General features: G+C 48.3%; 1 protein-coding gene and 1 long non-coding RNA gene across 11 annotated transcripts in view; one reads left to right on the forward strand and one right to left on the reverse strand.

Annotated features, from left to right (window-relative positions):
* Positions 1-27,405, forward strand: part of PRICKLE2 (prickle planar cell polarity protein 2) — a 103,394-nt gene that overhangs the window by 60,534 nt on the left and 15,455 nt on the right. For 8 of the 9 annotated variants that reach the window (XM_021537258.2, XM_085590331.1, XM_085590332.1 and 5 more), the window contains 5 exons: positions 10,660-10,843; positions 22,249-22,362; positions 24,055-24,192; positions 24,763-24,966; positions 26,631-26,817. In XM_021537258.2, the coding sequence (XP_021392933.1) occupies positions 10,660-10,843; positions 22,249-22,362; positions 24,055-24,192; positions 24,763-24,966; positions 26,631-26,817 (827 nt within the window). Of the gene's footprint in view, positions 1,141-10,659; positions 10,844-22,248; positions 22,363-24,054; positions 24,193-24,762; positions 24,967-26,630; positions 26,818-27,405 lie in introns of all 9 variants that reach the window. The other variant, XM_021537259.4, reaches the window with a different exon arrangement.
* LOC146766241 (uncharacterized) lies at positions 14,697-22,296 on the reverse strand. 2 transcript variants are annotated; one of them, XR_014958114.1, is made up of 3 exons: positions 22,104-22,296; positions 21,571-21,811; positions 14,697-19,866 (listed from the first exon to the last, which is right to left on the reverse strand). It is a non-coding gene; the product is annotated as an uncharacterized LOC146766241 (long non-coding RNA). The 2 variants fall into 2 exon arrangements; XR_014958113.1 differs by having other exon boundaries at positions 14,697-21,811.

Below are 27,405 nucleotides of genomic sequence, written 5' to 3' on the forward strand. Positions count from 1 at the left end.
ACAGGGGGAAGAGGCTTAGCATCCCCATTGAGGTGGTGTATTCCTGGGGCTCGCAGTACTCACCTGAGACACACATAAAAAGGTGTGAATCGTTCATCTGTCGTGGCCATGTGAGAGAAAATGTATTAAAATATGCAGTGACCAAAATGCCCCGCTAATAACTTGTATTCCCCAGAATATTTACCCTGCTGGTCACAGACATGCTGCGTCTGAAAGCCAGTAGGGAATCAAACTAGTGTAGAAGATAATTGAGAAGGCATTGAAAGCCAGGAGAAAAATGATCTGTTGCTCTGAGCCAGCGGATCATTGCGTTAATAGCCCGCGTACGTAAGAAGCGGTACCTGAAGTTTGACAGCAAGTTGAGGTTCGATCAGCATCAAATAAGAAGGGAAGGATAATTAGTGTCTTCACACCATTCCATTTAGGCTGCTGGTGCGCAGCCAACTCTTTGAAACACGCAAGCGAGCGAGGAGGATTTTTTTTTTTTTTCCCCTTTCCCATTGCCCGAGCAGCCTACGGGATTTATTGATTTCGGAGAGCGGGCTGATTTCCATGTAAATACAGGGCGGGTGGCCGGGCCGTGGCGCCGGCCCGGGTGGGATGCGGTGACTTTGGCTTGCTGACATCATTGCTCATTAACATGCAGCAGAGGAGAGCAATGCAACAGCAGAGCCCCGCGCCGCTCCCGCGCCGGCAATTATTCTCCGCGGGCTGCATCGCTCCTCGTTAATGCCCTGCGCTCGGCGAGCAAATTGGACATCCTCTCGCCGCCTCCGAGGGTCACTCCGTGGAAGGCAGGCTGGAGGGGGGAGCTGCTGGATCCCTTCGCGCTGGGAGCAGAGAGGGAGGGACCCTCCGGAGCCGGGTTTCAAAGCCAGGCAATTGACGCGAAAGCTGCAGACGCGGGGCAGGAAAGGCACGTTCTTCCAGGGCAGCTTTCCTTGGGGAACGCGCCGCGGTCGGTGTGTGCCTGCTCGGAAAGGCTTCCACAGAGCCCCGAGCCGGGAGCGAGGGATGCTTTATGGCTCTGCGGTGCTCCGGCTGCTCCTGCCAGCAGCCCGCAGGCACCGGGCACAGCTAGGACAGCTGGGCAGCTCCGGACATCCTTCCCTCCTGCGCTCCCATCGCCAGTGGGAACAGGTAAGGAACTGCCTTTGGCCAGCGACTTCAGATTTGTCGTGGGTTTTTAGAAGGGATAGAAAGTAGAAGGGAGGACGAGGAGGAGGAATAAGGAGCATTCTATGGATGCACGCAGTGCTAACTTTGCTCAGTGTGCTGCTGCTGGTGAGCTGCGAGGGACTGCGCTGTTTTTCCAGCCTTTGCTGTTCTCTGTGTTTATGGATGTAAAAGGTTAATTGTTAAATTGTATTTTGCAGCCGCAGGACGTCAGGGTGAAATGCTGATGCTATTGTAATGGAGGTCTCGTTTTAAAAATAATCAGGAAGGCTCAGCTGGCTCTAATAGGAGTTGAAAAAATCTTCATCTCTCCGTGTTAATTGTATTGCTGTGGTAAATGCAGCCCCTCGAAGCCTCGGTTCTCTGTACATTTTCTTCATGCAGACTGCATGGAGGCTGGGGCTGTGAATGAGGACGTTGCCGTTCAGATGTTTATTTTGGTGGTTTTACCTTCCTGAGAATAGGAAGTTTTAAAGTAATAATCTTTCTAAGCCCTTGTTGTTCATGCCAGAATGGCAAACTATAAACCAGCCCAGAACTGCAACCTGGGGGTTATGTTTTTCAGTGCAATCTTTTCAAGTCCAATTTCCTTTCTTTTCCTGCCCCTTGAAGGAACATTTTAAGCAGATGTGACACAGACATGACCTGTGACCGCGGAAAGATTTTAATCCAGTTATTCTTTGTTTTCTAGTCATGATTCCTTGGCGGTGCTAAACAGTGATTGAATCTTTTTGAGCAGTTGAGGATTAGCGCTGGACAGAATAATGCCAAAATAATTATTTGCACCAGATGCAGTGTCATCCTTTCAGTTTTAGCTCTCTTATCTTGTAACTTATCTGACTTACTTTCATTCGGCGATTATTTCGCCTGCTGTGGGAGCACTTATGTGTCTCGCATCACTGCATTGTGTTTATAAGGGTGCCGGCTTGAGCCTGTGATAAAGATTGTTAAAGTAAAACTGTCTGCAGCTAACAAGATTATGTTTTGCTTCGTATTTTAATCTTCTCCCGTTGTGTGTTTTCTGCCAGCCAGACTCAGTTTAGCAGAATGACCCAGCCTTGCGCATTTGCTGTTGGCAGCCTGGCTCGGGCTCAGCCAGCACGGGCACGGATCAGGCTGGCAGTGTTTGCTTTCACAAGCGGGTCAGTATTGCCAGCCTCAGGGGAGCCGTGTGAGCCTTAACTTCTGGAATAATGACAATTTTCAGCCTCGCTCATCCTGCTTCTGAGTGCTTTGCCCATCAGCCAGGTTTTTTTCCTTTAGGATGTATGGCCTGCGAGATGCTTGGATTGCAGGATGTTTACTGGCTCCCGTGGTTTCTGCTTGTCATGCTGCAAATACAAGTGAAGGCCCTTAAAACAGCGTGTACAGCCCTGGGGCAGGTCGCTGGGAACTCACTTAGCTTAGCTAGTCTGGAGTGATGGCTTGGAGCCTGGAATGGGATGGGGGAAAGAGTGGGGCAGGAAGATGATAAATATTGCCTATGGAGAACCCAGAGTTATTAAAACTTAAGAAAACAGTGAAGATCTGTATGCTGAACAGAGATGGGTTTCTCAGTGGACAGCTGTGTTTGGATCCAGAACCCCAGGCTTGGCATTTCCATCTTCAGTTAAGAACAAAGCAGAAGGGACCTCCTGTGATACAGCTCTGCATCTTGTTAGGCTGAAAAGCCACCCAATGCCATAATTAAAATCTGACAAGATAACCTTCAAGGTAGGGCAGGGCTTTGTCACACAGACCCACATTGGCTCTTGGATGGGGAGCCCAGAGGGAGAGTTCCCCAGGGCCCAGCTGTGCCTGCTCCTCCACTGCCTCCCCTGTCCCTCCCCATCAGCCAGAGGCCCCTTTGGTCTCTGGGATCCGTGGGGTTGGGGTGTCCACAGCCCCTGCATCTGCCTGTCCTGTACCTTCTGCCATTTATAATCATGAGCTTGGCTTCACATTGTTTGTCCACCAGCTCAGGGTTATTACTGCTGCTGCTGAGCCTGTTCTTCTCTTCAACTTGTAAACTAGTGGTTTGCATTTCTTCTCCATGACTGGGGAAAAATATGTGGTTATTACTATTTCTGTATGCTAAGAGCTGGACGTTTAAGAGGGAAAAAAACAACCCTAATATAAATATGCTGAGAGTAGCGGTAAGCCTGTGAGCTGGCAGACTGCCTCCATCATCTTGGATGTGAGGGAGCAGCCTGTTGGATGCCTTTTCTCCTGGTAGCATGGCTGGGCAACAGGCTGGGGCTCACTGCAGCTTTTTTTGCCTCTCCTCTCTCCCTTTTGCTTGATCTGCAGCTCACATGGGTATAGCACTTTGCCCACTTCTGTCTAACCTCTATTATGAAAAAAAAAAAAAATTGAATCTTTTTCAAAATATTCTGAGAGATCCAAGTTGAGGGTTCTTCTGAGAGATGCTGAGTTATTAATATCCTTTAATTTAACCATCTCATCTTTATGCATCAGAATTTTCACAGTTTGTGTCAGGGGTTGTGGCTCATGGGAGCCGCCTGGCAGTGTGGCTCAGGTCAGGAGGGTGTTTCAACACCCTGCTGCTCTTACCCAGCTCACAAGGAGAAACTGGAGCCCAGGCAAGGACCTGTGTTCACTGCAGAGCACTGGGGTACCCCTGGACTCTCCAAAATAGCCTGTGATGCACCCCAGATCCCCCACTGTGGTTTAGCCACAGACTGGAAAGATTGGTCGTGTTTTCATTCTCATCCTGGGGTGTTGCTGAAAAGTCTGACCACAGCTTTGGTCTGTGGTTCTGTGATTCCTTGTTTGCCTAAGAGGGCACCAGACAGATCAGATGAGGAATTTGGGGGTTTGTCCATTGTGTTGTGTTTTGTTCTCATTTCTTGGTCTGCCTCTGGTGTGCTGGTGGTTGTTCTCTGCCCTGTGGTGCCTCAGACCACAGCAGGACTGGGAGCAGCCTGGAGGCTGCCCCAGGCTGTGCCTCAGGGAAGCAGTGGCTTAGGGACAGGGCAGTGGAACCCCACGGGCAGATGTTCTACCTGCTTGTGAAAGGAATGGTCCTGATTCAGGATGGAAGCAGAACAAATGGAAAATCCTCAAAGGCTGCTTTTGCTCATATTTGGCTGCAACTGGCAGTGCTGGAGATAGTTCTTTTTTTTATTCTTCTTTTTCTTAATTAAGCAAGAATAGCTGTTGCACTGGTAAAGGATGAGTTTTAAAATTAAAATTAGTCTCCAGCTTGAGGCCAAGCATGGACAAATCAGCTAGAGGAGAATTTTTCCAGGAGTGGAAATGGGCTTTGTCATAAAAGCTTCAATGCCATCCTGGATGCCTTCACAACTGCTGCTGTGGGCACTGCAGGGGTCAAGGCAGAACTACAAATAAAACAATACTGTAAAGAAAGTTGACTTGCCTTGAGCAAATTGAGGGGGGGAGACAAAAACATGGATGGGGAAGATGGAGAAGAATCTGATTTGCAACTCCTCCATCCTCTTAGTGTTTCCATACCTAATGTGGACCTTCATGCAAATGGGTGGCTACACGTGCTTTTCCTGTGGCCTTTGGGATCTGAGGGACTTGTATCTGTAGGATGCAACCACTTTGGTTGCTGGATTATTTCTCTCTTTCTCTTTTTCCTGACATTAGTGTTCTGCCAACTCTGTTGCTACCACCTGATGTTGATCTATCAAGCCAGCTGTTCCCACAACATGTTGTGTCAACTGAATGTTGGCATCCCTTGACTGTCCTTGCAGGCCACCAAGGGCACCTTGTCCTCAGACTTTGAATTTCTGCTATTATAGGTACCCATGTCTAATTCACCTCCTCCTGCACCACTGTGGGCAGGTAAAAGCTTTTGCTAAGCTTCCTTTTCAACCCAGGTAACACAGAGTCTGTAGCTCTTTCCCACTGATAGGTTAGGGGTTTTTTCACCTGCAGTGACTGGAAGAGCTAGGAAGTTGCAGAAATGTTCTGTCTGGAGAGATGCCCCTTTGTCACTGAGATCCATGGGCCTGGAGGCCCTGGACAGCAGCTGAATGGGGGCTGCTGGGGCCATTTGGTTCAAAAGACAGTGTTAGAGAAGTTGGGGAAGGAGTCAGAACTTCAGCCTGAACTGTCTGTTTTGAGCACAAAAGCTTGGGGCTCCTCTGATGTTTAGGAAGTCCATGGGGAAGCCACAGCTGGGTGCTGTTTGTGGTTTTTCCATGCCTCAGTTTCCCTGTGCTGGAGAAAAACTGCTGGGCTCTCCCCATTGCAGTGAAGAGTTGTTAATTTTTCCATTTAAGTAAATATTTGTGCTGCCTGTGGGGTATGGAGAAACAGATCTGTATAGCTGGAGCTCACTTGGGATGGGAAGATGCCTCATTAACTCTCAACTGAGGGAAGGAGACAACAGGCAGGGATATTAAGACACCCTTGTTAAGAGACTCAGAGGTCATAGGAGCTGCCCCAAATCCTGAGCCTCCTCTCCCTTTTCCAAGAGGTCTTGGGGTTTTGTGGTTTACTGACTGGCAGCTGACCCAAAAGCCTTATTGCAGTCAGAATGATGGCACGATGCTGGAAAGAGATCAGGCTGCCACGTATGCCTTAAGCCAAGTGAGAAGGGAATTGTCCATCTGCATTTACACACCCCTTCTGAGCAGAGCAGACAATTGCTTTTTGAGGGATTCCAAACCTTGCATGTTAATGTGTACACAAATGCATGCAAATCCTGTATCAGGGAGCACAGCAGAGGCGTCGCATGGCCGTGCACGGCCATGGCATTCCGGCTCCTCGCATTGTCTGGAGAGGGAGCTGCTCCCTGATACAGCCCATTTATTTCCATCCCAGAAGAAACAAGTGAGAAGCAGAGATAAGGACTTGCTGGTGGATGATAAGGGCTGTTTACTTAGTTGCTTCTTTGTCTGAGAGGAATTTTAACATTTCTGCCACAATTTTAAACTCTGCCTTCCTTGCTGCTGTTGCTGGGAGGCATTGGGCACTGCCCTTTCTCAGAATATCTGTGGATCCCAGCCTGGGCAGGCTTTGCCTTGGTGCTCTTTGCTGTTGTTATGTTCTGCATGCCCACCCACTGAACAGGAAGAGAAGAGCCCTGTGGCCAGGAGCTTTTCCTGCAGGCAGGGGTGTGCTGCCTTCAACATCTTAGGGAGTCCCATCCCAAAAGCCAGACACACAGGCTGTTCCCTGGGAGAGGCCAGCTTACCTGGCTCCTTTTCTGGAGCTACATCCTATTGGCAAGGACCCTCTTTGTCTTGGTGACAGACTGCCCTCCATCTCTCTTCACTGATTTTCAGCTCTGCTCATGATTTCCCCAGTTGGAGTCTGCTGGTTTTTCACAGCAGGGAGACGTCATCTCTCTTCAGAAAGCTGGGGTCACACTCGCAGCCCTCTCAAGAGCCTCTAGCACAGCACTAGTGTTTTCAGCACGGTTTAGCTTTTTGTTGGTGCCATTGCTGAGATGAAAGGGGCTGCAGGAGGCTTCAGAGATGGCAGAGGCTGTGCTTTGCTAACAGGGTAGTACAACAAGGGACTACCTCATCCCAGAGACCTTCGCAGGTCAGTTGGCTTCATGTCAAGATCCACGTAGGTGGACCAAAGCTGGGAGTGTACTTCATCATCCCAAGCAAGAGGTACTTTGAAGCCACGGTCTCTGCTTGTATGTTTGGCTCCTGTTTGCTTCAGATTTCCTTTGTTTGCCTTTCTCATCTGTAGGGAGAAAAGGGCTGGTGCAGGGTGGTGGATCTATTTGCACCTTCCACCTGCACCAGTATGTGGGTAAAGATGTGACTGGGAATGGACTTAAAGTCTCCTCTGAGGAGAGGACTTGCCCAATGTGCCAGGAGCACCATGTAAAAACAGCCAATGCAAAATAAAACACATCCATCATGTAACTTCGCTGGCCTTGAGGAGAAGAAATTTTTCAGTCTGTTTCTAAGACGTTGCTGCTTTGTACCATGTGAAGTCAATTCAAGGCAGGCTCCTTTCCAGCTAAATCTGACACCAGGAAATGTTCTTTTTCTCCCCATTTGCTTCCCGCCGTCCTGGCCCCAGTACAGGACAGCTCTGTGTGCAGCTCTGTGCAGTGCAGCCCTGCCGATGCTCCCCAGCCCGTGCCTCCTGCAGCAGCCTGGCTGCCGGCTGGCTCCCGCTTGCCTTTCCTCCCTGTCCTCGAGCTGCAGCTGCTTAAAAGCTCCTTTATTCACCCTCCGTGCTCAAGGCAGTCATGCTGTCAGCCATCCTGGCTTCGTTGTTTCCACCCCAGTGCTGGTGATATCTCTGAGTCACCGGGGCAGATTCTTCCCTGAGACAAGCCCGCAGACCTGGGATGGGAGCAAGATGGAAAGGCTCATGAATGAAGACGGGATTTCCAGACAGTGATTGGTGTTAATTTATTCTTGCTAAAAAAAATCTGCCTGCACTCTTCTCAAGTCATGCAAGGCTGCACAGGCAGCACAGGTTGTTGCTGAGGCTTTGGTGGTGGTGAGGCTTGGCCAGAGCCAAGCTAATGGGTTTCCCTTTGGAGGAGGTGCCACGCCACGTCCAGGTGTGTGACACCCCAATGTGCTGAGCATCTGCAGGCTCTGCTGCACTTCCCGTGGCAGGGGCTAAGGAGCTGCTGCTGGCAGGAGCTGCCAGCCATGGCCCTGCTCCTCTCCAACAGCCACCAGCGTGCCACTGTGGCACCCACATTGTCACTGTGGTCACTGCAGGCACAGGCAAGCGCTGACACGTGCGTTGTCTCGCTTTGTGCTGCTCTGCTCTGAGTGTGGCAGGGGGAAATGGTTTTTTTTTCAATTTCATCTCACATTTGAAATGTACATTCTGATATTAAATTTTTGCTATGGGGAATTATTTTAATTATAGTGAGCTGGAAGATGATAAAATAAAGTTGAGTAAGTGAGACCTATGTGAAGAAGTCATGGAAACCTGATCATAGAAGTGGAAAGACACTCCTAGGACACTGGTATTGTTCCCATGAAACAACATATCCTAATGTAAAGAAAATTGTAATTAAAGCTGTTAATCATCTGCTTTTAATGAGGGGGGAAAAAGCTGAATATCTCAAAGACAAGATCTTGAATTTTGTACAGTTTGCCCAGGGATGTGGCAGAAACACCACACCTAGAGATGGTCAAGTTTTAATGGTGCAAAATTGTCCTGGTTTGGGGACATCACTACTGAGTAGATAGGCTACCTGTGTTGTTTTCATCCTTTGCTTTTCTGACCAGGGAAGCCACTGACCAGCAGTACTCCCGTGGCTGGGATGGGGCAGGAGGGAGGGTGGGGTAAAACAGCTTAGTGACACAGTCCTCAGCCTGCTGGCTGTACGTGGTGTGGACTGGGGGGTGGGAGTGATCTCTGGGATCTAACTGATTATACTTCTCACCTATTCAGTCTTTGACACTGTTACTACAAGTCCTGATTTATTTAATTTATTGAAAGACAAGATGTCTGATGCTCTCCTGCCATGTCCCATCTCCTGAAGGGGATGTATCTGGAGTGGGAAGGAGGAAGCCTGTGGGCTGGCTTTTCCCCCATCATAATGCTCATGCTCCCACTGGACTGTTGGGCTTGTCCCCCTTTGAAGCACATGATCAATATCCCAAAAGTCAAAATTCAGTTAAGTTCCTGAACTCTCTTAGAATAACTAACTCTAGTGCCAAATCTGGGGCTCAGTGAATTATTCTTGAATTATTGTTTCCTATTAAGCTGCTTTTAATCATATAGTGAAATGAGATGCAAACAGCAATGGTACCAGTGACTTTGCTGAGGCAGAATACCCATTCCACACCTTTCCATGGTAGCTGATTAATTAAAATATTCACATGAAATTGTACCTCGATTATTTTTTAAGAAAACAGCCAGAGGTGATGCCGAGACTCTCCGAGTGGACGCAAACCAGACGTTGGAGTGTGTGGGGGTTGTTGTGTGGTTTAGATCTGATGAAAGGCAGGAAATGGGAAAATCTGGCAAATCTCCCCGGCTTGACTTAACGGAGCCTCTTGACTTTTGCTAGAGTGCGTTTTTTGTGCTGTAATGGCCAAATGGAAATTTAGACTTGAAGCTGGATCTGAGCACTGCTATGCTCAGCTGGCTTGTACACAGCAGTGAAAGAGTAGGAAAGGTGTTTAAAAATTCCAACCCCCAGGTTTAACTATTGCTTCCCTCTAAATTTCTTTGCTTTACTGCAGAGCACATAAACCTGCAATAGCAACTGTACATTTTCCCTTGATTTTGTGTGGTACCTTCTTAGTTCTGAGATGTCTCCCTTCTGCTACCCAAGTGAAACCTTATCTCATTCCTCAGAAACCAGTGGTGCTTCATTAGTGCAAATTAATTCAGAATCCTGTGTGGTTGCTCTAAAATAGATACCATTGACCCAGCGTGTGGAAAAGCACTGAGTTTTCAGAAATAGAAGCCAATTTATCAGCATTCCCTTTAACCTCTTTTTCTTTGTCAGGAGATGTTTTCAGCCAGGTTTGTCCTTCACTGTTACTGTGGTGAAGGGGTGTGATGATTAGAGGGATGGAACACCTGTCCTGTGAGGAAAGGCTGAGACAGTTGGGATTGTTCAGCCTGGAGAAGAGAATGCTCTTTGGTGACCTTATCAACCTTTCAGTACCTGGAGGAGCCTGCAGGATTGCTGGAGAAGAAGAACTTTTTACAAGGACATATAGTGTTTAGGACAAGGGGGAATGGATTTAAACTGAGACAGGTTCCTTTCAACCCAAACCATTCTATGACCCTGTACTGTCCTGGCAGCCCTGCAGAAAAAAGTTCACGTTCAAGCCTGTGAAGAAAATCTGTCACAGGCCACAAGCTGGAGGAACAACCCTTTTAAAGAAGCGTTAAGAAAAACAGATCCTTGCAGTGAATCAAGCTAATGGCTGTTGAATTGCAGCCTCTGTGGGCTGTTCTTTCAGTTCTTGTGCTTTCCTCCCAGTGCTGCTGAGCTGTGGCATGTGCCACTGAGCCAGGTGGTTAAGATTCCATTGCAGTGTGAGTGTGGGTTTTGTAGCCTCCCTTAATTTAATTTAGCTTTATATGTTCAGATTATAATCAATTTTTATGCTACTTTAATAAGCAAATTTATGCTGTTAGCATGCTAAAGAGACTTGTCATTCACAGCTTCCCAGTCAATCCACCATTTCCCATTTTAGCAAAGTGCTCAGTGGTCCTAAATTTGGTAATGGCTCTGCAGTTCTGGCTGGTAAGTCAACCCCCACCAGGCATAGCCTGTGCTGGCCCCTGGAAATACTCCTCATGGTGCAGTAAAGGGACAAGCAATTGCATATCCCCAAACTTTGGGCAGTCTGACTCAGATGGATTGCCAAGTGTTACAGCAAAAACGGACTTTCATTTCCCCCTCAAAAGAGAGCCAAATCCTGTGTTAGAAAATGCCTGAGCATAAGAAAGTGTTGAGTTTAGTCTCTGCAGGCCAACCACTGGCAGGAATCACTTTCTCATTTAAAGCACTGCTCACCGTGGCATCTCTTTTTCTCTCTCCTCGCCTTACAGGAAGATTTGCCTTCACTGTAAGTGCTCCCAGGAAGAGCACATTGTAACAGTTATGCCTCTGGAGATGGAGAAGACAGTCACGAAGCTCATGTTTGACTTCCAGAGGAATTCAACTTCTGACGACGACTCAGGCTGTGCTTTGGAGGAGTACGCCTGGGTTCCCCCTGGCCTGAAGCCTGAGCAGGTAATGATAACACCACCCAGCTACCAGAAAATAATTGGTTTTGCATGCTCTTTGGAAATAGTTTACCGGATTTTTCTCCTAGGGGTGCGAGCACTTGTTGCGTGTGGCTGGGTCTGGGTGCACTAGAGAGACTTTGCAGGGTCTGAATGCTCAAATGGAACAAAACAGACACGTGATCCTTGCAGGACCTGTGGTTTTCTGCGTCTGTGGATGTAATTGGTAATTGAGAGGGGGGAAACAAAATACCTCCAGGATGGGATTTCTTGTGGTTGTGCAAGGGAAAAGACATATCTAATGTTTCACTGGGAAAGAAGCGATGGGACTCAAGTATTTCCCAGGGGCTCAGTGCTTGTGTTCTGCCCTCCTGGACTGCTCTTCTCTGTGGTAAGTCCAGGGCAGACAGTCAAAGCTGGTAGAAAACTCTGAAAAATGGGCCAAAAGCTTTGTGGTTTGGGTTTTCCAAGCATGATGTTTATGCCTTGCTGGAAGGAATAGCTTAAATAAAGCTCAAGTCTCTTGGTGCAAGATTGAGTGGGACGGATTAGACCTCAGTGTGCTCTGTGGAGCGTGCATTGATTTTGCTCCCTCCAGTTTACATGATTCCTTTGATTTTTACACTGGTCCTTTATATGTTCAGGTCAGAAATTCATTTGCAGTGGAGATGGCAAAATGGGCTTAGCCTTGATAATTGCAGTATGATATGATACGGAAATAATTTTAAACTGTGTAAGGAGGCTGGAAGGGGGTGGAAAGCTTTCATTCTTACTGCCATAGTTTCTGTCCTTAAATACTGTGTTTTCCTGTGCTTTTATTCAGACAGGCTTAGGAATTTCCTGAAATATTTTGGCACCACCCGTAGGCTGTAAATATTATCTGTCTGATTAGAGAAAATCCAGTTGTTTGGTGGCTTGTTCCTTATTTTCCCCTTGTCTTTATAAGCCTTGCTCAGTGCTCACTTGAAACTCCACAGCACCATGTGTTTCATTTGGTGCCATCCAACCGTGCAAATCAGGCAGCAGCCTTGTTTTCTGTCTCCTTCCTTATGTCAGAGGCTCTCTTTCTGCCTCACAGGAGGTACAAGATGTGGTGTGTGGAGAAATGCAGATGGTTCTGAAGTGGCTCTGCTGGTCCTTCATGCTGTGGCAACATGAACTGCTTGGTTTTGGGGAGTCCCCTTGTAGGACCATACCCAAGCTGGTGCCACCTGTTCTCATTGCTGGTTTCTGGCCAGGCATGTCAGCAGCTTCTGGAGCTCAAGCTGGCCCATGATCCTGTAGCTTTGGGTGGAAATACAGGTATTTAGTGACAGGTGGCACCTGACCAGGTAGACATGGTCTCTAATGAGTACATCATGGCATGGGCAGTGATTGAAACCCACTTTCAGCATGGTGGTGACATATTCCAGGAGACCTGTGTGCTTCTTTGATCCCTTAGGTGCTTTTTAAGTGTGGCATCAGGGGGTTGGGGATGCTCAGGAGGAAACAGTCCATTTGCTGTACCAGTAGCTACTGACATCTCATGCATTACTAAGGTTAATGTGATTTTAGGTTCTTCCAGCATCTATTTCTTGCAGAGGTCATGGTGCTCTTCAGTCCTTTTCTCAGTACACTCCTCAGTCTGCATTGCTGGGCTTTTCAGCAAGTTTGCCATTTCAGACCTGTCTCTGATCACCATGGAGATAAAGAACAGCCATAAAGCAGAGCCAGAGACAGTCCCTGAAATCTATCCAGCAGAGCTCATCTGCCAGCCCTGTCATGACTTTTCACGTTAGATGAGCCACTAAGATGACAAAAGCGAGGAGTGACTTCCCTGGGCCATGCAAGAGCCACACTGCAGGCCTGGCGTGTGTCCCTGGGTGAAGAGCAGCACCCTGAACTTCATGGAATCAGAGTGGTTGTCCCATGGCTGGGGATGCCCCATAGTGCAGGAGGGGCCATTTATCTCCCATGCTGCAGAAGAAATGCCTCTGCAGCAGCTCACTGGGGACGTGCCAGTCTGCAGGCAGATGTGTGGCTTTTGGTCAGTGGTGTGTGCACGTGATGTGGAGCCTCTGCAAGGCTGGTGCTGCCATGGAGCAGCTGGTGGGCTCTGCCCTGCCTGAGGGTTTTGCTGTCAGGCTGGGCTGAAAATACAGATTAACAGGCAGGGAATTTTTCTCTGCCTCCTGCTGTTCCGCTGTTGTATTTTTTTGGATGTGAAACAGATTAAATGAAACAACTTTTTCCGCAGTATTCTACTTTATTAAAATTTCAGTGCAGTATATGAACTGGGGAGGTAAGTGTTCCCCTGAAAGACTAATGCAATTTTCTTATTTTGCTTGGACGACAGCCTCTCTACTTCACTATTCTTGGGAGACAGCGCTCATGTCTCACTCAACACAGCAATTTACAGGATTTCAGTGGGGAGGAGTTGGCCTGCAAACACAACATTGTTTTTTGGCAGTGTCCAAAGGTCATTTCAGTATTTGAAGAGTCCCTTCAATCCAAGGCTTAAATTACTAGAGAGGAATCGACTCAAACCTATAAGGTCTCAGTGTACTCCTGGACACTAACTCAGGCCTCAGCTGGTCTGTGGTACATGTCACTAGGGAAAATCATGTTGGTTACTCAATGCCCAGTACTGAAGACAAAAAAAGCATTGGTCCAGTGTTCACAGAAACTGATCCAAACATTGTAATGAGGAGTGGAGCTGGAAGTTATCCCTTATATTATGGCTCATCAGTGTGTAAGACTAAAAACTCTTACAGTGTGTAAGGCTAAAAAGGGTTTTACTTAAAAGCCATAGATACAATATGTTTCTAAATACACAGGGATTAGGATAGTAATTTAAAAATGATAGTACCCCTGCATAAGGTACAATAAAAAATTTTCAGGTAAACCAACTAAAATGTATGACATGTTTGCTCAAGAAAGAGGGGTATAAACTGGAAGGGCACTGGAATTGTTATTTCATTGAGGAGTCTCCAAGAGCTTATTTGTCCAGCCTAGCAAATTGTTTATTAGAATTGATCTTCCCCCTGTTCATTAGAGGGGGAAGAGCAGTTATCCAAGCTCCAACTTTAGCCCAAGAACATAGACATAAACTGTCTCCAAATGCATTCAGGCAGGAAATTGGAAGAGGTTTGAGACCATCCGAAGTGTAAGGCTCAGAGACAACCTGCCAGCCAGGACAGTGACAGGTAAAAACCCAGGACTGAGCTCCATAAACCACAATATGATAAGGAAGCAGAGTTTCTTATAGTAGTAATCAGCTACACAGGATGGCCAGAAGGCTTCTGTGGGGTCTAATCCTGTTGGATTGGATTCAATGAGAAGTTGTTTTATGGCAGAAGAGAGACTTCTCTTCTGGAAGATAGGGATGCAGATGGGAATGGCAGAGATGGGTGTACAGAAGCAGGGACATGGGTTTTGTGAAATGCTCTTTTTTTCTGCCTGCAGTTCAATGGCTGGATAAATAAATAAGTGTCAAAGTCTCGAAATGGGAAACACCTTCAGAAGTGTGTCCTTAGCAAAGCAAAATCCCAGGCTAAGCCTGGCTGCAGAGACAGAGGAAGACATCTTTGGGAGCCAGTTTGTCTGCTGGGGCTGGCAGTCTGACAGCTGATCCTCCTTGCACTGACATAAGTTTGAGGGCAGATGCTTGAAAATGAAGTCCTTTTGTGATGTGTTTTTCACATTTTTAGGCAAGGCATGTGTAAATACATGTGAATGTGCAGCCTTGAATTCCTTGGGCCTGTGGTTTGGAGAAATCCAAAGGGGTTATAACATGCCACTTTGAATTTCTGAATACAAGAGATTTTTTAGGATTTTTATCTTTATTGTGTCTCAGTATTAGGAGCAGCTGGTTATGGGCAGAAATTTCCAATTAAACAAAAGATGGGGCTCTACTTCAGCCTCGCTGTGGCTTTTTTGTATGGCTCTGGCATGCCAGCATCTGAGAACCTTGCATGTGCCATAATAACTTAATTCCCTCTTGTTGTCAACAAGAAAAAAAGTTATGAAAATCTCATCTGAGCTAAAATTAGCATCATGAAGGTTCAGGGACCATTTTTCTCTAAGGCAGCCGTTAGAGCTTGGACCTCAAGAGCTTTGCACTGGTGTGTGAAACTTGTATCTGTTACAGGGAATTTATTCAGGGGCTAACACACATGTTAATCCTTCTTCTGGATATTTTGCAAGACCTGTTGCTAAGGCTTCATCAGTTTCTGTTCAGGTCACAAAGTGAGGAAAGGAGAGCAGAGATGAACCTACACTGAACATGCTTTTACACCTTACATAAAGATTTTCACCATTCTGGTGAGGCAGAAAGTACATTATGTGGGCCAGGCATCTCTGGGGGACATGTGTGTCACTTGTGCCACGGTCATTGTACCACCTTGTTCTTTCTTGAGTCTTCAGAGTTCAGCAAACTATTTCACTCCTCAAGAGACTGAAGCCTTGCATGCAGCAAGGAAGGAGTAAAAGAGACCAAAGCAACCCTGTGCCCCACAGTACAGTGTGTAGTACCACACACTACTGCCTGTGTAGTAGTGGGAAGCAGACCAGCTAATTTACAACCTGGTAGAGGCAGGACAAAAGGCCCATGGAGAGCTTTTCCTTCCTGGTAGATCCTGATCCTGAGAGCAGAGTAGATGGAAAGCTGAGGACCCTGCGGAGAAGCTGTTCCTGGTGTACCCTGCTCCCAGGAGCTGCAGCTGCCTCTCATTTTGCCCACTTACACATGTGCACGCTGGAGCATTTTATCCAAAAGCTGCCTTTCAGCATATTTTCAAAAGCTCTCCAGTTTCACTTTGAGGTAGGGTCAGTCCATCACCTCCCAGGTGAACTCTCTCAGTATCTAAATAGCCCAGCAGTTAGCGGCTCTTATTTCAAGGCTGGAGCTGTCTAAATCCAGCCTCCAGGCATCAGACTGTGCTGAATGCTTCCCAGCTGCTGGATGGAGCAGCAGTCCCGCACATGGAATGCTTTTTCTGCGTGATGCCAGTGATGCATGACTTAGGGGCAGCTGGAGTGGGGTAGGAGGTCCTGGAGCTGTTCCCCTGCCCTGGAACAGAGTGGATGGAGAAGTGTGAGCACATCCCACGCTGCAAAAGAGCCCATGGCAAAACCACATGTCTGGACATTTGCTCAATTTCTGTATCCTGGAGTGTTGCTCTGATCGTGGTGAGCCAATGGAAGCTGTCAAAATTACTTAATACTTGAACAATCTAGGGAATCAGCTACTCTTGGTGGGTCACAGAAACAAAACCACTTGCCTGACATGGCTTGCTCATGTCAAATTCTGAAAGTTGAAGAATATGTGTGGAGGTCAGCAGAGGTGAGAGGCAGGGAGTGGAAAAGGAAACTGAAAACCCTGGACTACCCAATAGAAACTTCTCCTGGAGCTTTATTGCAGTGTGCAGTTACAGCTTTTCTGAGTTGCAGTGTTATGCAAGTGTGCTACCCCATGCCTTAGAAATCCAAGAGCATGTTATGTGGGATACCCAGGGGAATGATCAGTGATGATCATTATCATTCCTGGTGCTCCAAGGGATCTTGAGCCCTGCATGGACCTCGCAGCACAGCTCACTCTCGATGCTGTTTGAAATCACTGATCTGGCTCTTTTTAATCCAAATTCAATTTCTGCTTAAAAAAAAAAAAGGAAAATCATGTCATAGGCTTTCACAAGTCTAAAATGTGTGGACGTAGGGCCTTCATTCAAATGTTCTCTTTGATGCCAGCAGGAAGCAGCGCTTCCGCGGGATCTCCTGCAGCCCGAGAGCTGCTCCAAAGGCTTGGCAGGGATGGATGTCGTTCTCGACTGGGGAGCAGCAGCGCTCCGACGCCTCAACTGCCGTGGGAGAGGAGCGTGCGGAAAGCCGCAGAGCGTGCCAGAACAAATAGCACTTAGAAAAATGATTTTTCCTTTGTTCCCTGCCTTTGTCCCTCTGACTTAGGAGCGGGTTTCCAAGAGCAAGCGCAGCGTTGCGGGATGCCGGACTGCCCGGCGCCAGGGCTGCATCTGCCTCCCGCTGCTGTGCCGCCGATGGGCGCTCGCAGATCTGGGGGTGACAGGCCTGCTCCCAGCTGGGGCTTTGGGCTCTCAGGGGACACTCTGGATCCCTCCTCCATGCCTGCCTGCATCCCCGTGCTTGGCAGAACCAGCCAGCAGTTCCCACTCTTCATTTCAGAGCATCTGGCCCTGCTGTAAGGATTGTTTTGCTTTAAAAAAATAAATCGGTGCTTTGTATCCCAATGGCCTTGGAAAAGGAGGACGTGCCAGACTTGGGCCAAAGCACACTGAACCCGTTTTCCAGCCTCGCATGTGCTGTCATCTGTGGAGCTTGTGTGTGAGTCAACGTGTACAAGCACTTGCAATGTTTCACAGACATATTGGGAAGGTTATTTGCATGTGGTTTGTTTGGGATTTTTTTTTCCCCCTTCGCTTTTGCAAGGGAGGCCAGCAGGAATGAGAGACATACAAAAGCATCAGGTTCGTTTGTCTGTCACTTTTAAGTGCTCAGTGTAAAGGATCATTAAAGCCTGACGTGTGCTGTTCAGAAGCTGGCACTGGGGAGGAGCAGGCAAGCCACAGGAGCAGCCCTGCTCGCCCAGGCCAGCACAGGCTTGTCAGAGCCACTGGCTGCCTTCTTCCCTCAGCAGCCAAATCCCGTGGGAGTTTGCACGCAGCAGTGAGCCAGAAGAAGGGGCCACAATTGAGCACACAAACATCAATGTGGTACCAGCTCTCTGTGCTGCCACGGGACATCCCTGGATGTCATGGAATGGGCTGCCAGGGCTGTGGTACCCTGGCATGTTCCCAGGGGAAATGATGCTGTCCTGGGCATGGGTGGGACATTGGGGAATGCTGTATTTTGAACAGACTCTGCTGTGTGTGATGCTTTACTGCACTGTGCCTGAGTGCTGGCTGACTCACCAAGATCTCCTTTTTGGGAACATCCGTGTTCAGGCACCCTACTGCTCACAGGCCAGCACGTCCTTCCTTCACAGGGCTCTTTGCAAAAGCCTTGCTGTTGGTTTTGCAGTTGGTTTGGTTTCAGGAGAGCCAGGCAGGATTGCCCAGCTGGCTGTGCTGGAGCTGTGAGGGCTGAGCAAGTCAGCACCCGTGCCAGGACACCATGAGCTCCTTTGTAGTCCATCCCAGCCATACAGTCATCCCAAACAGCCTGGTTGGGTGGGTGCTTTAGGAAGGGGCGTTGTGTTCAGGGCGAGTACAGCCAAATGCTACTTCCCAACAGCAATTTGTGGCGTAAGAAATATGATATTTCCCCTTCACCTCCTTTAATTCATTGATCAAAGAGATCCTTCACCAATAGCTTGAATTTACAGGATGTTTGCAAACTTTTCCTTCTAGGAGGTGTAAGGCTTTGCTCACAGATATGCTCATGTGGGTTTTGTCTTTGGTCACCCTGGGACCGCCAGGACAAGCTGTAGTCCTGCCTTTATTTAGCAGGGCCAGGGTAGGTTTGTAAACTGTCAGAGTTTAACTGGAAACATACTCCAAACCTAAGAAGACCACAGAACACAAAGGCATTTGTAAACTAATGTAATTACTCTCCTCAGTGCCTTTGAATAAAGTTGGCTCCAGTTTAAAGGCTTTTTCCTACCCTGTTTTTACATTGTGTTCTTTCCTTTCTCCTGGTTTGTTACTTTTTTTAATTTCTACCTCCCCCTCTTCCCCGCCTCCCTTTTAGCATCAAGCAGCTGTTAAATTCCAAAATGCCTGTCAGTTTTTGTTAGCAAAAGTTGGTGTTTGGACATTTTCCTTGTGAAAGTGAGAATAACACCTTGGGAATCTGCTGTGCCAGGTTCTGGTAGCATGGAGCTTTTCCAAGTGGGACCTCCCTGGGGCAGGATGGAGCTTGCCCAGCCTGCCAGTATCCCATGGCACCTAGCACCCACAGCTCTCCCCGTGTCCAGTGTTCTGGCCAGACCATGCCCATGGCATCTGCGACTTTGAGATGTTGTGTGAAGCTTTATTTTAACTCAGCATGATGTTTTCCAGTCTCTTTTGGGATTTTTCTCATGCAGAAGTCAGAGTGAAGTAGGACAAGTGGGAAAACTGACCATGAAACCTAGTCCAGCCCCACAAGGGGGTCCTGTGTGTTAATGATGCTTGTTGGGATAACCATGGGCAGAGCAGATCTGTTGCGAGGGGCAATAGGAGGACGCAGAGCTGCTGTGTTGTACAGCAGAAGTATTTAATAATAAAACACTTACAGATACTGCATGGTTTAAAGAGGAAATGCTATCTCTCTTGGGTCATTGCCCTCTCTGTTATCCTTATCTGGGTTGCAGAGCCTGTAAAGGCAGTGAAGAGCCATCAGCAGGCATGTGGGGGGTCTGGCCCTGGCCCTGCAAGCTCACCAGCTACAAGGCTTGTGCATGCTACAACACAGAGCTGGATAGAGGAGGAGTTACTTTAACATAAAACAGTGACCTTTTATACAAAGGCAAAGTGCAGACTGAGCAGTTTTAGTTTCCCAGCAAGTTAACACTTTCTGCAGGCTTTTTCTCTGAAAAGCCAGGTTGATCTAAGAATCCCCTTTTCCTTCTTTGTTTTTGAGCATCACGCAGGTCTGTGCCAGCCCAGCTGCCAGCTGCTCCCACACCAGGTCAGAAATGCTGTCAGCAGCCAGCTGGGCACAGAGGCAGGGACACTGGCAGCCTGTGACCCTGTACCTCCCAGTCTTGGGTCTCCCATCCAAGGAGCTGGATTCATGCCATGGGAACAGGTGATGGATGAGAGAGTGATATATGTACAGGCATGGCCTAATGTCAGCCTGGGCAAGGGGTGTCCTTCTGCTCATCTGCCCTCTGAATGGATCTCTTGGGATAGAAGTGATGTCCCAGGTGAAAGGATCTGTGCATCCCTCTGGTTCAAGGGGGTGGTGGCTGCAGAAAGCCATTGGCAGGCGTTAAGGATTTTCTCCCCATGCGATGTTCCGCAGGTACTGGACAAGGATTGGCAGCTGCCTCTGCTCCATCCTCTTCTTGGGCACTCCTCTAGAAGGTCCCTGTGGCTGATGCAGATCCAAAGCAAACTCTTTCAGGTTATTTCAGGCAACAGAACACAGGTTGGAGCCTGTTGTATTTATTTTGTTTTGCTGCTCAAACCAAATTGCCCATCCCTGCCAAGCTATGTTGCTGGTGTGATGGGAACCAGTTCCTGCAGTCCTGCTGGGAGTAAATGGAAAACTTCCCAGCGGAAGCAGGAGCAGAGCTGGGCACGTATGTCCTGCTGGATTGTGCTCTGGGAAGGCAAGCACCCAGGCAGCTGAAGGAAGAGCTCCCATCCTTGGTTTTTGCCCAGGGTGAGCATCTTGGGGCTCATCACTTTAGTAATTTGGCGTCTCTTCAAGAAAAAAGTAATTTATGGTCTCCACCAACTTCAAGGACTGGGTGGGCAAAAAAACTTCATTGCAAGAAATCACAACACAAGCTAACCAATGTGAGCACAGGGCACAGTGAACAGCCTCTCTGCAGGTGGGGAGTTTGGCAGGAGAAGCCACAGGAGTGTGTGCTGGCCAGGCACGCACAGCGTGGCCGTGTGGAAGCCTGGCAGCCCAGGAAATGGTCTGGTGTGGCAGCTGGAGCATTGCTGGGAGATTTTCAGCTGTAAACTCTGCTGCAGACTTGCTGCATGAACTTGGGAAGCTCATTTAACATCATGATGCTGGAATTAGTCCTTTGCAATGTCTATATTTGCTACCTTGTGTAGCACGTCATAAGAATTTTAGTCTTTTTAATGTGCTTTGATGTTCCTGGATGAAGGATGCTCTATAAATGCAAAGTAAGTATTCTAATGTATGTAGTTTGTTTTCTTTTTAACATAACAAAATATTTTGCAGCCATTCTTTCTTTGACAGTTTCCATAGCTGGTGGGTCTGTTTCTGCTGTGCCTTAGCAAAACAAATTTAGGGTTTTGCAGTGGCATATGTTCAGCATGTTCCTCAGCTTTGCAACATGAGCAGTTCCCTTGTCATCAGCACTGCAGACCTGCATGTAAGAATCTGCTAAAATCTCCCTTTGTGGAAAACCTGATGATGGGGGAAGGAGGATGGTGATATCGGTTTGGGAGGAACCATAAATTGAGAAAACCACTGGAGCAGCTCTTGCTCTCAGGTAGTTTTGAATGAGAGCAGGGAGTGAGATGAATGCAGAGCAATTATTCCTGAATAAAGCTAGATTTGGATAGTTACTCTGGAATAAAAGGGTATTTCTTTCTGTAGAAGATAACTGTGTGTGAGCCACCCCCATCAGCCTGCAAGCCCATGGGTGAGCTCCCCTGCCAGCCAGCCCTGTGTGACCAGCTCATGTCCCCATTCCTCCCAGTGACCCACAGCACCCCGCCATCCCCAGATGCCATGGGGCTGTGCAGGCAGGGAGGGCTTCTCTGGAGAGAGCTGGCCCAGCTGATGCTTTCTAGGCCAAAGTCCAAAGCATACAGCAAGGGAAAAAGCTGATCAGAAACCACTGCAAAGGGCGTGTTATTTGGGAAAAGCCCTGTGAAAGCTGCAGGCAGTCCAAAATGAATTGCTGATAGCTGAGGGAGCATCTCGGGGCTAATCCCACCATGACAAAGGCAGAAATCTGTGTGCTCTGGGGGAACAGCCTGCATGTCTCCAGCCAAGAGCAGATTTAAGGAAGCCAGCCAGCCCTTTGCTTCTGCCCAAGCATCTGGAGACATCTGGGGCTGCAGTGAATCCCAATCCAGCTGAGCTTACCTTTACCTTGTCCTGGTTCTTCCCAAGCTGTTCAACATCACCGTGGCTGTTTCAGAGCGGATCCTCAGCCAGCGAGTCCCCTCCCGATGCTGGCCCGGCCCTTGAGTGCACATCCCAGGTGTGGCAGTCGGAGCAGAGATGCTGGGGTTCAGGGTGTGCTTCCTCTCCGGGCTGCACTGCGCTCCCAGCGTCGGGCACGCTGCTCCTCAGCCTTCTTAATAGCTGATTTTAATTACACGCTCTGAGACGAAAGAGAAAAACTAAGCCTTCCAACAGATTTTATCTGCTGTTTATTTCCACAAATTGCTGCAGAAAAAAGCCCGGAGGGGTTTGATGGAGGTGGAGGCTGAGATAGCCAGCAACACGGAGACTGCTGGGGCGCAGCCTTTTTAACCTCCCTGCCGAGGCAGGTGCCGACACATCCCCGCAGCCGGCGCAATGCTCACGCTATGGAGGCTGACAGAGCAAACGGTAACGTGCCCACCTCGCCGGGGCTGCCACCCCTCTGCCTTGGAGGACAAAAGAAAACAAACCTGAAGCAGTTCTTGGCAGTGTTTCCCTGCTCAGAATCTTGGGGAAGACCCAGCACTTGCTGCCTCAGGGGGTGGCTGCTGGCCGGGCACAGGGGCATGGGCTCGGCCAGGGAACCCCACTGCAGTCCCCTCTCTTGCTCCATAGGTGCACCAGTACTACAGCTGCCTGCCCGAGGACAAGGTTCCCTATGTCAACAGCCCGGGAGAAAAATCCCGCATAAAGCAACTTCTTCACCAGCTGCCACCACATGACAATGAGGTCAGTATCCAGAAAATGTCCTTGGACATCAGCACGGCTGTGGGTGGGGAGTGGACGCTCCTCCTGGGGTTGTTTGTGGGAAGCGTGGCTTTCCTTCCTCAACTCCTTTTGCTTTTCAGGGGGATATACTTGAATTTCGGTCACGTTGCTATTTAAGTTGCTGTATTTGCTTCCTGCTTTGATTGTTGGAGGTGGGGAGTTGTTTGTTTCTAAAGTTAAAATTTTTTAAAGTCATCTTTCTTCAGCTATCTGAAATAAAAGCATTTGCTCAGCCCTTGGAGGCCAAGTCCCTGTTAAAAGTGACTTGGAATGCTGTTGGGATTATTTAGAGACAGATCCAAAGTTGCAAAAGCCTTTTCCCAGGTGCTGCTTCCGACTCACCTTGGAGTGGGAGTAAGTGTGCTAAGGAGGGGCTTTCTGGGCTGAGCCTCACGAGCTGGGAGAGCCTGTGAGGCTGCAGGTTGAGTCAAAACCAGTCAGTGCAAAATAAACCTTCTTACGTCTCACAGGAATGATGTGAGGCAGCAAAAAGGGTCTGGTCTTTGACATCCTGATCTCACCAGTGAGAACACTGGCTTCTGGTAACCCACAAAATTTCCCTGTGTAAACAAAAAAAAAAATATTTTCATGTTATTTCTGAAGAAGCCGCTCTGGGAAATACATGCAGGTAACTTGTTTGATCTCAGTCAGATTTTAACAAGTTTGCCTGCGTGTGGCTGGGTGCCACAGGCACAGCACTGTCAGCATGGGGGGAGCTCCAGGCACAAAGAAGGGACTTCTTCCTGTACACCCTTGGGTCCCAACCTGCCTGCCTGCTTCCCTGGCAGCTGCTGGAAACCCACAGCCTGACAGCCAGAAAACATAAGAATAAATACACACAAATGCCATTACTGCAGCCTGTTTTCCTGCAAGTTTTCCTGCAGGTCTGTGTATATTTTCTGCAGATTGGGAGGTTTTACATCCAGTTTCCCTTTATGCTCAGTTTTGCTCCCTTTAACATGCAAGGTGTGCTGGTTGCTCATGTGAATAACCCTGCTCAGCTCCATGAGCCTGCTCTCCCAAGTAACAGAGGGGTGGATTGGGTGCTGGTGCTACATTTGACCTCCCTGGCTCTTCAGTTGTATTCCCCATTGAAATGCAACCAGCCAAGAGCTAAGCCTGCAGGATGGAAATAGCCAGGAAAACCTCAGAGTTTTATAAGCTTCAGGGAAATTGCATCATTCATTGTTTGTATCCTTTTATTTTACTTATTTCCTTATTACCTTGCAATGCAGAGGTTTTGCAAATGAGCAGTCTTGATCCTGTGGAAAAATAGTTTACAAGTCAATGGAACTCTGTCTTTTGTGCAGAGAAAAGGGTCTGTGCTCTAGAAATACCAGTGTAATATTATTAAGACCTCTGCCACAGAAGGCTGATGGAGAAGGCAGGAAAAGCCATCAGTCCAATTGCTGGTCTGGGTGTGACTCTGAGAACCCAGCTTTTAAGACTTTTCTACAAATCAAGCACCCAAAGAACAACAATCATCCTGCCCTTTTTTCTCATCTCAACCTTTTGAAATTCTGATCAAACCCCAGATTTCTGAAGCCTATTGTTTCTCCAGCCTCTCCACAGCCAAGGGCAGAGGTTTGCAGGGCCTCACTGGTTGGCAAGCCAGGGACACCCCAGGCACTGAGCATCTCTTGTGTTTTTTAGGTTCGTTATTGCAACTCATTGGATGAGGAGGAGAAGAGGGAGCTCAAACTCTTCAGCAACCAGAGGAAGAGGGAAAATTTAGGGAGAGGCAATGTTCGGCCATTCCCTGTAACCATGACAGGAGCCATCTGTGAGCAGGTGGGTAGTGGCTGATGAACAGGTACCTACATCATCCAGGTTAAGTGGGACACGTCTCCTCTGAAGACAGGCTGAGAGAGTTGGGGCTGTTCACCCTGGAGAAGAGAAGGTTCTGGAGTGCCTTAAAAACCTTTTCAGTACCTAAAGGGAGTACATGACAGCTGAACAGAGATTTTTTACAAGGGCATATATTGATAGAGGGAATGGCTTTAAACTGGCAGAGGGCATGTTTAGATTAGATATTACAAAGAAAGTCTTCCCTGTGAGGGTGTTGAGGCACTTGCACAGGTTACCTAGGGAAGTTGTGGCTACTTCATCCCTGGAAGTGTTCAGGCCAGATTAGATGAGGCTTTGAGGAACCTGGTCTAGTGGAAAGTGACACAAAACAAGCATCTGCCTGTGGCCCTGCCAGGTGTGAGTGCTGGGGTCTGTCAGGCACCTTTCAGGATATTTGACATGGACTTGTCAATTCATCTCCTGGCATTGTGCAGGGCAGTGATTGTGAGAGCATCCTGTTGGTGGCAGTGGGCTCACCCACACGCCTCCATTAATCCCTGGCTTTTCTGACAGTGTGGCGGCCAGATCAATGGAGGGGACATGGCTGTCTTCGCCTCACGAGCAGGGCACGGCGTGTGCTGGCACCCTCCCTGCTTCATCTGCAGTGTCTGCAATGAGCTGCTGGTTGACCTGATCTACTTCTACCAGGATGGGAAGATCTACTGTGGCAGGCACCACGCCGAGTGCCTCAAGCCCCGCTGCGCCGCCTGCGATGAGGTAAGAGACAGCTTCTGCCATGAGCTGCTGCCTGCTGGGGTGGCACAGGAGGGTTGGGTGGCATTTCCCCTCCATCCCTGACTTTTTCCTGGAGGCATACACACCAAACTGATGGCTTGGCTTTGCCAAAGGCTCGAGCAAACTTTTCCTGAGGTTTCAGATATCTGTAGTTGCAGTCTGCCTAGGACTGTTATGAGTTAGGACCTCATTTACACACAGGAAGCTGGGGGGTTTCCATGAGTGTTTCCAGTAGAAGCACAGCCCCTGGCTTCGTGTTTTTAGCCCAGCTGGGTGTGGTGATCCTCTCTTCTCCTCCATTTCCCCAGAAGAAGCCCCTGGTGGGATGAGTGCTGTATTTCTTACAAGTCAGTCATGTCTGAGTACACGCCGAGCTGAAATAGGCTTTGAGAGAGGCGATTAACAAGCTAGAGGAAGCTGAACAAATAGAATACAAAACTGAGATAGAAAACCGTACAGAGTCGCCTCTGAGCACTTCTCAAGTGTCAATCTCTGTTTAAAAGGCTTGTGAAGGAAATTGCTCTGGTTTTTAAAGTTATGAAAACCATAGTATAGAAAACCATATATGCTATAAAATACCATGTCCCAGCCTTGTAAGCATGTAACAGTAAATATCCAAGGCTATATGCACTTCAGATATAAAGAGCATTGATGTATGTGTGTGATTAAATTTGTAGTGTTACCAGTGAAAGACAACCCTAACCATTTAACTGGATCTATTTCTTTGTGGCTTAGGCTGGGTAATTTTTTTTCATGTATTTTTTATCCCTGCAAATTCTCATTTAATTCTTTCATTCAGCTCATTCTTCAGCATGCTTTTCTTTCCCTAAAACATCAAGTACTAATTGTGAGAAACAGTAATTCAGGGCTAGGAGGATCTGCAAGGGAAAAGCTTTTGGTGTACCCTGTGCCAGTATAGAGAACCGGGGAGCAGATCTGGGGCTGCTGGCTCCCTTGGTTTTGGGAGTTGAGTTGGGGTGGGGATGAGAAGATGACACAGCAGGAAAGCATCTGCTGAAGACATTTTAGGTGGCTGCTTCTCCAACTTGTCCTTAACAGCGTTCTGTGCCTCAGTTTTCTCACTGGTATAATGACTGCAGTCACTTCTATAGACACCCAGGCTGGGGTAGCAGGAAGATGAGGAGCCAGGCTAGTTCCATCTTTTCTCCTCTCTGGTGAGCTGCCACTTTTCCTTGTGTTTTTTCTCATCCTTTGTGGTCAGGTCCCTGTTTCAGAGATGAGTAAATGTGTTCAGGTAAGTGGCTGCTCTGTTCTCCAGAAGTCCACCAGATCGATAGGTTGTATATAAGTGTGTTTATTACCCTGATCGACCTCTCTGTTTGATGGGTGAGCTTACGAGCACATTACTGCAGCTCTGCCTTAACACTTTATAGTCTGGCCACTAACATGCTTCTGAGGAATTTGCATTTTAATGGATTTTCCTAAGAAATTATGGGTGCCCCAGCCACAAACCAAACCATGGGAGTTTCCCATGCAGGACTGGGGGCGTTAGCTGTAAAATTTGGAGGTTGCATCAGCAAAGGGGCACAGCTGCCATGCAGGGCAGGAGACACACAGGTTGGTGTCTGCATCCCGGTCTCTTTTCTGACCGACCCCCCGCCCCACGTTTGTGTTTCTTCCCGCAGATCATTTTTGCCGACGAGTGCACTGAGGCCGAAGGGCGGCACTGGCACATGAAGCATTTCTGCTGCTTCGAGTGCGAGACGGTTCTGGGGGGGCAGCGCTACATCATGAAGGACGGGAGGCCCTACTGCTGCAGCTGCTTCGAGTCCCTGTACGCCGAGTACTGCGACACCTGCGCCCAGCACATCGGTACGTGCGGGAGGGCGCGGCCCCCCGGGAGCTGGCTGCTGGCAAGAGCTCCTGACAGCACCGTGGGGCTGCGGGCAGGACTCTGCATGGCTGGGGCAACCAAATGTGCTTGTGCATCTCCCCCGGCCCACCAAGGAGATAACATGGTGATTTATTTGGTTACACCGCTGTTTATCCCTTTCTGGAGTCAGAGAGGGGAAGATTATCAGACGGCAACTTCAGGAGCAGTGGCAGCTAGGGAAAGCTTTCTCTGGCATAATAAAATTTCTCTGGCACATTTTTTTCCCTTTAAATCCCATTTTCCTGTAAACAGCCTGGCTCTTTGACTCGGATTTTTCCCATCCAAGCTTGGCAAAGGATCACATGATTTGATGAGCTACTGTCAGAAAAGATGCTTGTTCATTAGGCATCATTATTGTTTCCGAGCCTTTTTCAATCAACTTGCAGATAGATGTTCTCAGACAGAAAGAAATAATGCATCAGGGTCAATTTATGTTTCTAGAACAGTGATTTAAAATGCACTTCAGTCAGGGGCCTCAGTGTCCCTAAGCTGGGTGGGCTGGGAAGTCCCTTGCTGCTCTCCCCAGC

This window comes from Lonchura striata, chromosome 12, assembly GCF_050655825.1.
Source record: "Lonchura striata isolate lonStrDom1 chromosome 12, ASM5065582v1, whole genome shotgun sequence".
NCBI lineage: Eukaryota > Metazoa > Chordata > Aves > Passeriformes > Estrildidae > Lonchura > Lonchura striata.